Genomic DNA, 12327 nt, shown 5'->3' with positions numbered 1-12327 from the left:
GGGGCTTGGCAACTGAGTTGCTTTGTTAGACACAAGCCTCTTGTTCCCCTCCCTGCTTGAGACAGGGCTGAAGATGCCCTGAAGGAGAGCTGAAGCTCAGTCTTGCAGCTTGAAATGCACAAAGAAGCAAAGCCAGCTCCTGGCTTCATCTCCTTCAGCTAAACACTTGGTGGTTTGCTGCTCAAAGTTCCCCACCTCAGGAATCCACAGCTCCATGGAGTGGGTTGGGTTGGAAGGGACCTTCAAGATCAGCCAGTTTCAACCCCCTGCCATGGGCAAGGACCCCTCCCACCAGCCCAGCTTGCCTCACCCAGCCTGGCCTTGAGCACCTTCAGGGAGGGAGCAGAGCACCACATCCAGTGAGTGCTGCTGGGGAGGCTGGCAACTGGGAAACATCCTCCTGGCAAGTCTTCCACTTGGAAGGTTTTCTGTGCTGTGTTTTGGGGGTTTTCATTCCAATCTCAGTCCTGGAGAGCAAGCAAAGAGATGCCTGCTGTGAGTGTAGACAGCAGTGGTCCCTGCAGAGGCCACAGCTGGGGTGCTGGCTCCAGCCCTGGGCTCCCCAGTTGAAGAGATGGCTTTTGGAGAGAGTCCAGCAGAGGCTCCAAAGGTGCTGAGGGGCTTGGAGCATCTCTGTGAGGAGGAAAGGCTGAGAGCCCTGGGGGTGCTGAGCCTGGAGAAGAGCAGCCCCAGAGGAGATGCTCAGCAAGAGACAAAGTGGGAGGGCAAGAGGATGGGGATCTCTTTTCAGTGGTGCCCAGTGACAGGACAAGGGCCACAAGGCACAAGCTGGAAGCCAGGAGGTTTTCTCTGCACAGGAGGAGAAACTTCTTTGGTGCTGGAGCCCAGAGAGGTTGGAACCAGATAACCTTTAAGGTCCCTTCCCAATGCTGCTGAGTCAGAGAAGGGTTTGGGCTAGAAGTGGCTGCTGCAGCCTGGCAGCCTGCACTCTTCCAACCTGTGCTTCCTCTCTGCCAACTCAGAAGGGTGTTGGAGAAGGTGGTGTTGGTTACATGGAGGAGCTGGGAGCAAAGCCACAACTGTGGTGTTGCTCTGGTAACTAAAGCTGTGGCCTGGAGAGAAACCACAGCCAAGGATGGGAGATGGACTTGGTGCTGGCAGGTTTGGGTGCAAAGGCAGTTATTTCTTTCCCTACACAGCTCCCTGCAGACACAGCCAGTCCCTTACCTGGGTCAGGGTGCAGCTAGGAGTTGAGGATTGGAGTTCTCTAGGAGCTGGGGAGCTGAGGAGAGGGCTTGACAGAAGCAGCCCCAGCTCTGCCCTGCCCTGCATGGGGTGGACTGGAGGCAGCCCACTTGAAGCCAGAGCTGCAGTCTGCTCCTCCTCCCTCTCCCAGAGGATCTGATGGAGTGAGCAGGACCAAAGCAGTGAGCAGCCCAGGTGGCTGGGGTGGTTTGGGGCACTGGGGGACGCTGCTGATCTTTGCCACCTTTGGAAGCTGCTTCCTGATCACAGCCAGCTGGGAGCAGCTTTGTCCCTGGGGGCTGTTGAGAAGCCTTCCTGCAGTGCCTGCTCTTGAGTTGCTGTCCCTCTGAGAGCTTCACATCTGTGCAGAGGAGCTCTCCTACTCAAGCCTGCTGCCCACCTGACAGCACAGCCTCACAGCATTCTGGAGGCTGGAAAAGACCTTTAAGCTCCCCCAGTCCAGCCATGGAGCCAGCCAAGGCTGCTGCTAAACCACAGCCCTCAGCTCCACATCTCCACAGCTTGGGAACCCCTCCAGAGATGAGGATGATTCAACCACTGCCCTGGGCAGCCTGGGCCAGGGCTTGGCAACTCTTTTGGGGATGGAAATTGTTCCTCATGTCCAATCTAAACCTCCCCTGGGGCAACTTGAGCCTGTTCCCTCTCATCCTGCCTCTTGTTCTTTGGGAGCAGAGCCCAACCCCCACCTGGCTCCAGCCTCCTCTCAGGGAGTTGCAGAGAGTCTGCCTGCAGCTTGCTTTTCCCCACACTTCAGCAGCCCAGCTTCCCTCAGCTGCTCTCATCCTGGAGGCAGCAGAGCATGAAGGTCACAGACTCATTCCAGTTGCAGGAGACCTCAGTGGTCACAGAGTCCAACCCTTCCCTGGCTCTGCCAAGGCTGGGGCTAAGCCATGGCCCTCAGCACCACAGCTCTGCCTCCTTGAAACACCTCCAGGGATGGGGATTCAGCCTCCCCCCTGGGCAGCCTGGGCCAGGGTCTGAGAAGCCTTCCAGGGAAGAAGTTTCATCTAATACCCAACCTAACCCTCCCCTGGGGCACCTTGAGGCCATGTCCTCTCATCCTGTCACTTGTTCCTTGGGACCAGAGCCCGACCCCCAGCTGGCTCCAGCCTCCTCTCAGGGAGCTGTAGGGAGCCAGAAGGTCTCCCCTCAGTCTGCACCCCCCCAGCTCCCTCAGCTGCTCCTCTCCAGCCCCTTCCCCAGCTTCCTCATCCTCCTCTGGACCCTCTCCAACCCCTCAGTGTCCTTCCTGGAGCAAGCAGCCCCACAGTGCCCCCACGACTCACCCTGCATCAACCTTGTTTAACATCAGCTTTTTCTTTTCCTCTCCAGTTGGCTCTTGTGAAGGTAATCCAGGAGCAGGCCTGGTGCAGGGCAGCCCAGCAGCCAGGGGAGGTGGGGATGTGCCATGCTGTAGCACGTGTAAACATCCTACACTCTCAGCTGTGAACTCAAGGTGGCTGGGAGAGGATTGTTTACGCCTTCTGCCATGGAGTGAACGTCTGGCAAGCTGCTGCTGCTGCTGCTGCCCTGAGGTGCAGGATCCCAACTCTGAGGAGCAGGGGGGTTGATTCTGGAGTGGTTTAACCACTTGCCACTCATCTCTGCCAAAGGCTGCTCTGCCTAGGGGCTCATTCATCAGAAAGGGACTTTGCCTGTCCCAAACCACCAAAGCTGCAATAAAGCAAAGCACTTTTCACTCACAGCCCTCTGCTTCTGGCCCTCAGCTGGAGCAGAGCCTTCTGCTTCCTTCGTGCTGGGGCAGATGATTGCAGCTCCCAGCAGGATCAGGCAGTTCAGCCACTGTCCAGGATAGAATTGCCTCTCAGTCTGGGGGATCTGGATGTAAATACATCCACAGAGGCCTGACTCTTATCCATCAAGTCCATGATTTGTGCTCCCAGTGGCCTAACATCAGAGCTAGGCTGGGGCTGGTGTTGGGCACAGAGGGAGGGGAGGTGTGCTGGGAGGTGGGGCTCGCTGGGGGGCTTGTGCAGCCCCTTCTGAGTTAAACCAAGAGGAAGTGATGGAGCTCTGCTTGATGCCTGGATTTTCAGCTGTGCTAACCTGGCCCTTCTGCCTCCCAGAAGGGAATGGGTGGCTGCCTGGCTGCACACAGGGTGCTGGCAGTGGGTTTGATTCCCACGCAGCCAAGGGAATGAGGGAAGCCCTTCCTGACTGAGCTTCCATGCCTCATCTCTAACAGGCTGAGATCCTTTCCCATGGAGCCTGCTTCTAGGGGGTGATGTTTCAGCTGGGGGGGGTGGTTTGGATGTTGATCTATTGATCTGCTGTTTGGATATTGATCCCTTCCCCCCCCATTCCCCTGTGCCACAGGAGGAGGTGCGCCAGGCCGTCACCCCGGCCGAGCCTGTGCAGTATTATTTCACCCTGGCTCAGCAGCCTGCTGCAGTGCAGGTGCAGGGGCAGCAGCAAGGCCAGCAGACCACCACCTCTACAACAACCATCCAGCCAGGACAGATCATCATTGCCCAGCCTCAGCAGGGACAGGTGAGCCACAAGCTGCGTCTCGGGCTGGGGGCTTTGCAGAGCCAGCAAAAGCTTCAGCTTCAACAGGTTTGGGCTCCCCAGTTCAGGAGGGACAGGGAGCTAGTGGGGAGAGCCCAACAGAGACCTGTGAGGATGCCTGGGGCACTGGAACATCTCTGTTGTGAAGAAAGACACAGAAACCTGGGGAAGAGAAGGCTGAGAGAGGCCTTCTGAAGGCCCTGTGGGTTGGGTGTCAAGCAGAAGGCTCCAGGCTCCTTTCAGTGGTGCCCAGTGACAGGACAGGGCACAGCAGCTGCAAGCTAGAACACAGGAGGTTGCCCCTCAATATGAGGAGAAACTTCTTTCCTGTGAGGGTGCTGGAGGCCTGGAGCAGGCTGCCCAGAGAGGTTGTGGAGTCTCCTGCTCTGGAGGCTTTCCAAGCCCACCTGGATGTGTTGTGTGTGCCCTGCCCTGGCAGGCTGGGTTGGGTGATCTCTACAGGTCCCTTCCAACCCCTAACACTCTGTGACTCTCTGAAATGTGTTCTCTGGTCCTGCCCAGATGTTCAGATACCTCAGCAGCAAGGCCCAGCTAGGTCCTGGCTTCCCTTGGTGATGCCTGAAGCACTAACATGTAGCAGTGGGCCCAGGAAGCAGCTTGCCTGTTACCATCTTTGTATGCCCTGCTGTCCTGCTTTTGGCAGGGGGGTTGGACTCGAGGGTCTCTGGGGGTCCCTTCCAGCCTCTAACATTCTGTGGGTCTCTGCTGCTTCCCCTGTGCTCAGCCCTTGCCTGGCCCTTCCTCCCCTCTCTGACTGCAGAGCACTCCTGTGACCATGCAGGTTGGAGAAGGCCAGCAGGTGCAGATCGTGCAGGCCCAGCCCCAAGGACAGAGCCAGCAGGCCCAGAGCAGCACGGGGCAGACCATGCAGGTCATGCAGCAAATCATCACCAACACTGGGGAGATCCAGCAGATCCCGGTAAGCCTTCACCAGGGGAGCTGTGGAGCAGCCCCCTGTCAGCAGCTGCTCCCTCAGCTCCTGCCATGGAGCTGTGAAACTGCAGGAGGAAGCTTGGATTGAGTGCTGGGCTTCCTTGCACCTCACAAAGAGGGGGAAGTGGAGCAGGTGTGGTGACACCAAGGAGGACATCAGTCCAGAGCCATCTCATGTAGCCTCCCTGTGCCCAGCCCCAACACTTAGCCCTGAGTTGAAATCATTCTGGTTAGGAAGCAGCAAATGAAACCATTCCCCACAGCAGGGTTTCCATGAAAGCAGAATTCACTTTACTTTCTTTGGGGAGGAGGGGGGCTTCACTTGGCTCTGCCTCTGCAATCTGAGGTCAGGAGCTGGCAGACTGAGTGGGGAAGGTTCCAGCTGGGGGGTTGTTTTGAGTTGGAAGAAGTGATTTGCCCCAAACACTTGGAGCTGGCTGAAGGAATGGCTTGGTAGAGCCAGAAGAGGAATGGCTTGGTAGAGCCAGAAAGCATCTCCCCACTTGCACATCAGCAGAGAGCTGGCAGCACTGGCCTCAAAGGTGGGATTTTGAGGAGCCAGTGTCAGCAGGGACATGCTGGCATCTGTCCTGTGGGGCCTCAAAAGCCACCCTTGGGCCTCTGTCTCTGCACTTCAGCACAACAAAGCTGAGGCCTTTGGTTCCCACCTGGAAAATTTCACACCTCTTCAAGAAGGAAAAGTAGAATCTGTCCCCTTGGCTGTGCTGTGGCAGCACCCCAAAGGGCTGAGCAAGGGGAATCTGTCCCCTTGGGTGTGCTGTGGCAGCACCCCAAAGGGCTGAGCAAGGAGAATCTGTCCCCTTGGGTGTGCTGAACCCCAAAGGGCTGAGCAAGGAGAATCTGTTCCTTGGGTGTGCTGAACCCCAAAGGGCTGAGCAAGGAGAATCTGTCCCCTTGGGTGTGCTGAACCCCAAAGGGCTGAGCAAGGAGAATCTGTCCCCTTGGGTGTGCTGAACCCCAAAGGGCTGAGCAAGGAGAATCTGTTCCTTGGCTGTGCTGTGGCAGCACCCCAAAAGGCTGAGCAAGGAGAATCTGTCCCCTTGGGTGTGCTTAGGCACCCCAAAGGGCTGGGCAAGGAGAATCTGTCCCCTTGGGTGTGCTTAGGCACCCCAAAGGGCTGAGCAAGGAGAATCTGTCCCCTTGGGTGTGCTTAGGCACCCCAAAGGGCTGAGCAAGGAGAATCTGTCCCCTTGGGTGTGCTGTGGCAGCACCCCAAAGGGCTGAGCAAGGAGAATTTGTCCCCTTGGGTGTGCTTAAGCAGCACCCCAAAGGGCTGAGCAAGGAGAACCTGTCCCTTGGGTGTGCTTAGGCACCCCAAAGGGCTGAGCAAGTGGCTCTGGGACAAGCTTCTCACTCTGCCTCAGGCTTGGGCCCACAGCTGGGACCAAACTGATTTCCACCCCCAAGCCTGTTGCTTTTCAGGCTTTGTTCAGCCTCCTTCTGTACATCTGGCAGAGGTTCCTGCTTGGACACAGCCTCCTGCCAAAGGGTTAGGTTGTGGGGTGTTGCCAGGCTCACTTCCAAGCTCTTTTTCATCCCTTTGAAGTCCTCAGCTGCTTTTTCTGCTGCTTGGGTTAAGGTGTTGGTCAGACAGGGAGTGAGTCTTTGGTCAAAGATGATGGTTTGCTGCCAGCAGCCTTTTTGTCTTCTCTGACTTCTCCACTACTTCTTCCATTCTCTTTTTTTTTCCCCTTCCCTTATGAATCTTTCCCCAACCCTTGATCTTCTGGAAGTTCTTCACCTCCAGCCTCAGTGCCTGGGGCGCCATGGCAGCAAGGATGAATGGCAGCAGGAAGAGAGCACTCCCAGGCTTGTGTTCCCCAGGGACTGCTGCAAGGCCCTACAAGAAGGCAGCTTGGAGATCTGCTAGGAGAAAAGGCCTCTTGCTCAAGCAGCTTCTGCAGAAGGTTCTCTTCTCCCCAGGAGTGGATCCTCTTGCAGATCACCTCCAGGTTCAGGAGTGGGAGGCTGGAGGCTTCTTAATTGGTGCCTGATTCTGGCCAGGCAGATGCTGCTACCTTCCTCTTGCCTGGGAGCATCTCAGAAGAGGCAGCTTTGAGTGGTCCTCAGAAGCTTCTGATGCAAGACAGAAGCTGCCCAGTGCCAGAGTGGGAGCTCTTGTGGCTAACAGTTCTGAGAGTGCAAACCAGAGCAGCTTGGGAGCAGTGCTCTGCTGAGCCAGGCCCAGGTCACCCTGGGCAGATCCACTGCCCACAGAGCCTCCTCCCTGAGCATGGTGTGGGGAACCACAGCTCATGCTGAAGGAGACCTCTTCCTCCTTGCTCACCTCTCCAGCAAGTGGTTTTAAGTAGAACATGGAGGCCATGCAAGAGATCTGCTCTGCAGTGTCCTCACCTGGAAAGCACTTTCTGCTTTCACAGAGCTCCAGTCCTTGATCTCTGTAGTGCTGCTGCCCCTTCTGCTCTCTGTTCTGCTGGGCTTTTCTTCTTCCTCCCTTGAGTTTCCTTTCTCCCTTGCCAGCAGCCCTGCTGCCTTCTGAGATTCCTCTTTCACTCTGGTCAGGTTCAGGTTCAGCAAAGGATCTTTGCACCACACAGCTGTGACAGCTTGAAAACCCTGCCGTAACCCTGGGAGTGCCTCTGGTGATGGCAGGAGCCTGGAGGGAATCTTACTGTTGTCCTCTGCTGCTTCTCTCCACGTGCTCCTGACAACTCTGGGCACCTCTCTGCTACCATCTCCCACTCCAGGGTCTGTGGCAAAGTGGTTTTCATTCTTTTTAGCACTGAGTCAAAACTGGAAGGAGGTGTCCACACCCACCCAAGGGTGGTCACTCTTTCTGCCCACCTTGACTTCTTGTCACATTTCATCTGTGCCTTTGCTGGAGCTCACAGGGCAGGGTCCTTGGAGCTCCCTCTCATCCTGCAGGGAACATTTTGAATGGGTAAAAACCAAAGCAGGAAGCCCCTGCAGTGTGGAGGAATAGAAAGGATCTGCCAGCACATCCCCTCCCTGGAGCTGTTCAAGGCCAGGCTGGATGGGGGCTTTGAGCTGCCTTGGGCTAGTGGAAGGTCAGGAAGCAGTGGGGGGGTTGGAACTGGATGACCTTTAAGGTCCCTTCCAAGCCAACCCAATCTCTGAATCTTGGTGCAGGAGCAAACTCTTCATTGCAGTCTTGCTGCTGCTGCTGAGGAATTGATTTGCTCTTGAAGAGCCCTGGAGTGTTCAGACCCAGCTGCTGGGGTCAGTGGCCCTTGTGCAAACACCCAGCCCATGGTTTTTAGGCCCTTGATCCTTTCTCACTGAGCAGTTTGTCAAGTGGTTTTTCTCTGCCCTTTTGGTTTGTTGCTTGCTTGGTTGAGTTTTTTCCCCTCACTTCCTAACTGAAAGACAGCTCACAGCCAGTTCTGTGTCCAAATGAACCTTCAAGCTGCAAGGTTGTGAAGTGCAGTAACACAGAATGAAAGCTCCCAACAGTGGCCTCCACCCTCCTGGGGCCTTTGTGTTGCTCCTCAGGTGTCCAGTAGCTGGTTTTAGCCCAGCCTTGCCAACCCTGCAGCCCCCAAGCAGGGTGAGGGTTGTGGGAACTCAATCTGGACACAAAGTCTCGGCACAGCATCTGCCTTTGCCGGCTGAAATTGAGCTTGACTGGCAGAGAAGTTGGATTCAAAGCTTCCAGATGAGTCCTCTGGGATTTTGGCCTCCCTGCTGGCTTGGGTTCGGTGACAGGTTCCCTTACATTCTTTCATTTTGGCAGTGTCATGGTCATAGGAAGAGAGGGAATGAAGCTTGAAGTGGGGAGACTGAGACTGGAGAGGAGGAAGAAATTCTTTAGCGTGAGGATGGTGAGGCCCTGGCACAGGTTGCCCAGGGAGGCTGTGGCTGCCCCCTCCCTGAAGCTGTTCAAGGCCAGGCTGGATGAGGCCTTGAGCAACCTGTACTAGTGGAACCCCATGGCAGGGGTTGTTGGACCTAGATGACCTTTAAGGTCCCTTCCAACCCATTCTGTATGCAGCAAGCTCCTAACCACTTTGCTTATGGGAAAGGAACCATCAGAGCAGGAGCTTCGGCCTCACAACCAACCAGAGGGGGGGGGGAAATGTCCTCAAAGCTCCCTGAAATTTAGCACCTAATATGCTTTAGCTACTAACTGACCTTCCCACCCCACCCCACCCCCCCAAGCTCTGGAGAAGGATGTGTGGTCGTGAGGTGGTGGAGTCCCCATCCCCGGGAGGTGTTCCAGCACCCCGCGGCCCTGTGGGATGTGGTTTGATGGCCGCGGCGGTGCCAGGTGGCTGGTTGGACTCCCTGCTCTTAGAGGTCTTTCCTTCCAACCAAAACAAGCCTGAAACAGAATGGCAGAGCTGCTGTTCCCTGGGGAAGGGAAGCCTGCAGGAGCTCTCTCTCTGGCGCTGGGGTAGGCTCCGTGGCAGCCGGCGCTCCCCGGGCACCCTCCGTGACCGCCGAGCGGAGGGGGCAGGGGGCTGTGTGATTTCAAGGGTGCCAGTTACCTGTTTCATTTTCTTTCCCTGCCCCCCCTCCCCCCTGCTTGTCTCCAGGTTCAGTTGAATGCTGGCCAGCTGCAGTATATCCGCTTAGCCCAACCCGTGTCAGGCACCCAGGTAGTCCAGGGGCAGATCCAGACGCTTGCAACCAATGCGCAGCAGGTACGGACTCCACCGGCGGGGCTGCCACCCACCGGCAGCTGCTGCTCCCTAGCTCCTCCCACTGCCAGTTCCACTTGGATTGACCACCTCTTGGGCTAGGCTTCCTGCATTTCCCCTTTTTGGTTGGTTTTCTTTTGTTTTCTTCCTGTTTGCTTTCCATCAGCATGATAAAACAGCCCAGGGGCACAGCAGGAGCCTCCTGTAGCTGTGCGTGAAGGGTGCATGCTTCTCTAGGGCCCGCTGGCTGGCTGCCTGCCTGCCTGCCTGTGGTAAAGCTCATGCTGCTTCTGAGCTGATTTGCAGGTAAAAGAACCCACCCCAAACTTCAGTTCATCCACCTTCTCTTTACTTCTGCTCCTTCTGGCTGGGTGAGGGAGGAGCAGCCCTGCAAGCTCTCAGGGAAAAGCCCTTGGCGAGGTGAAGCTTCGAGAGCGCCAGCAGGCTGCCTCCTGCTCTTGTCGAGACTGGTCGCTAAAGGATTCTTCTCTGCCTCCAGAGGATAGGGAGGCTGCTGCTCTTCTCTGATCCTGGAGGCCCTGTTCTCCTCAGGGGAGTTCAAGGGAGGACATGGCTTGTGTTGGGTTTGGAATGGCTGACTCCCTGTCCCTGGCTCTTGCCTCGTGGGTAGCACCAGCAGGACCACGAGCTGCGTCCTACCGCCTCGGTGGGCTGAGGAAGTCCAGAAGAGTCTTCAGAGCTCTCAAAAGGCAGCAGCAGAATATTGCTAGTGGGGCTCTGACCCTCTCTGAAGTGCTCTCACTGATCATCCTTCTCTTGTCCTTGTAGATAACACAGACAGAAGTCCAGCAAGGACAGCAGCAGTTCAGCCAGTTCACAGATGGACAGGTAAGCACTCGAGGAGTTCCTTGGCGCTCCAGCCCTTGGAACCCACAGAGCCTCCTTCTCTAGAGGCTGGGGCCAGGCTCTTGTCACTGGGGCCCAGGGACAGGACAAGGGGCAGTGGGCCCAAGCTGGAACCCAGGAGGTTCCATCTGAACAGGAGCAGGAACTTCTCTGGTGTGAGGGTGCTGGAGACCGGGAGCAGAAATTTCTCTGGTGTGAGGGTGCTGGAGGCCTGGAGCAGGCTGCCCAGAGAGGTTGTGGAGTCTCCTTGTCTAGAGAGCTTCCAGCTCCCCTTTGGGCATTGTGCCCCTGGGCAGGCTGCTGTGGGTGCCCTGCTGGAGCAGGGAGTTGGGTTGGATGATCTGGACTGAGAGGGGATTAGATCAATGTTTATCTGAGGGCTGGGGGTCAGGAGGGAGGGGACAAGGGGCAATGGATGGAAACTGCAGCACAGGAGGCTCCACCTCAACATGAGGAGGAACTTCCTCACTGTGAGGCTCACAGAGCCCTGGAGCAGGCTGCCCAGAGAGGTTGTGGAGTCTCCTCCTCTGGAGATGCTCCAGATCTGCCTGGATGCATTCCTGTGTGATGTGGTGTAGGTGATCCTGCTCTGGCAGGGGCCTTGGACTGAAGGATCTTTTGAGGTGCCTCCCAGCCCCTGATGTTCTGTGGTTGTGTGATGTGGATGTGCTCCTGTGTGACCTGTGCTGGCTTCTGTGGCCCTGCTCTGGCAGGGGGGGGTTGGACTGGATGATCTCCAGAGGCCCCTCCCCACCTCATGCTGGGGTTCTGAGCTGCTGACTTTGTGCTTAGAGGGAGCTGGTGCTGGGGGTGCTGAGCACTGACAGCCACTTCTTTCCCCTGCCCCTGCCTCCACCAGCAACTGTACCAGATCCAGCAAGTGACCATGCCTGCAGGCCAGGACATCACCCAGCCCATGTTCATCCAGTCCACCAACCAGAGCTCGGACGGCCAGGCCACGCAGGTGACAGGGGACTGAGGGGAGGACACTGCAGTGGAGCTGCCCCCTGCCTGGAGCCAAGCCAGCCTGACCTCTACCACACCAGCCTGCTCTGATGCCTACACCTGCTTCTGTCCATCTGCCCTCCCCAGCAAGCCTACAGTAGGCTGCAGCCCCTGCTGCACTGCCCACCTCCCTCTGGTGGCTGGGGGGGAGTCTCCAGCAGCCGCTGACAAGGAGGCAAGAGTGGGGGGAGGGGAGGGGGGGAGGGGAATAAAACCCTTGGGGCTTTTCAGGAGGCCACAGTTCAACCTCAGAAAGCAAAGAGGACTCACCAGGAAAAACCCAAACACACACAAAGGGATTTGCAGCATCCCAAGGGGAGGTGGGGAAGGTTTTCACCTGGTGGAGCTGTGGTGGTGGTTATTGTTATTAAAGGGTACTGCATCTGGTTTGTGGTAAGAGCTTCATTCCTGTTGCTCTTCTTGGTCTAATTTGGGGGTGGGTTGGCTGGTTAGGGTTTGTTTTTTCCCCCTTTTCTCTTGACTAGAGGTAGATTCAGTCCCTCCCTCCCTGCCCTGCTGTAGTGGAGGTGTATGGGGGGAGTGTGGATGTGTGAGTGTGTGTGAGAGAGCTTCTCCTCTCCTCTTTCATTCTGGGGTGAATGCTGAGCACTGCCTAGCCAGGGAGCAGAGGAGGAGCAATCCCAATAGGACACAGCCCTTCCTCATGTGCTGAGTGTATTTCATTTGGGGTTTGTCAAGGGGCAAAAAAAAAAACCCCAAAGATTCTTTTGGGGTCTTTTTAAGTTGATTTATTCCAGAGCCACTCAATGAAGTCTGGCCAGAGCCCAGCCCTGCTGTTAACTGTTGTGTTAGCCTCAGTCTGCATGTAAGATAAGCTTCCTAGCACCCAATAAATCTCCTTTGGTAAGATGATTGCCTCTGCTTTGTGAGCCCTGCCAAGCAAAGGGGCCTCAGGCCCTGCAGAACCTTCACCTGCAAGCAGCAGCACAGCTGAAGGGTGGCCCTGGACAAAGGGCTGGGGGTGAGGTTCTTGGGTGCCAGGGGATGGCACAGGGGTGGGGTGGCATGGAATGGCAGAATGCCAGGGTGCAGGGCACCCCAAGGAGCAGCTGGTGCAAGCTGCTGGTGGAGCTGAAATGGG

At 56.6% G+C, this 12327-nt stretch overlaps 1 protein-coding gene across 4 annotated transcripts in view; it reads left to right on the top strand.

Annotated features, from left to right (window-relative positions):
* Positions 1-12096, top strand: part of NFYC (nuclear transcription factor Y subunit gamma) — a 36194-nt gene extending 24098 nt beyond the window's left edge. For 2 of the 4 annotated variants that reach the window (XM_068159290.1, XM_068159291.1), the window contains exons 6-10: positions 3565-3738; positions 4538-4696; positions 9249-9356; positions 10143-10202; positions 11080-12096. In XM_068159290.1, coding sequence (XP_068015391.1) covers positions 3565-3738; positions 4538-4696; positions 9249-9356; positions 10143-10202; positions 11080-11199 — 621 coding nt within the window. In that variant the 3' untranslated portion in view covers positions 11200-12096. The remainder of the gene's footprint in view (positions 1-3564; positions 3739-4537; positions 4697-9248; positions 9357-10142; positions 10203-11079) is intronic. The other 2 variants (XM_068159292.1, XM_068159293.1) reach the window with 2 other exon arrangements.
* Positions 12097-12327: the final 231 nt, after the last annotated feature.

Source organism: Melanerpes formicivorus, unplaced genomic scaffold, assembly GCF_026170545.1.
Source record: "Melanerpes formicivorus ecotype bairdi unplaced genomic scaffold, bMelFor1.0.p_v2 SCAF_45, whole genome shotgun sequence".
NCBI classification, from domain to species: domain Eukaryota; kingdom Metazoa; phylum Chordata; class Aves; order Piciformes; family Picidae; genus Melanerpes; species Melanerpes formicivorus.
This window is presented reverse-complemented; position numbering and strand designations above follow the sequence as displayed.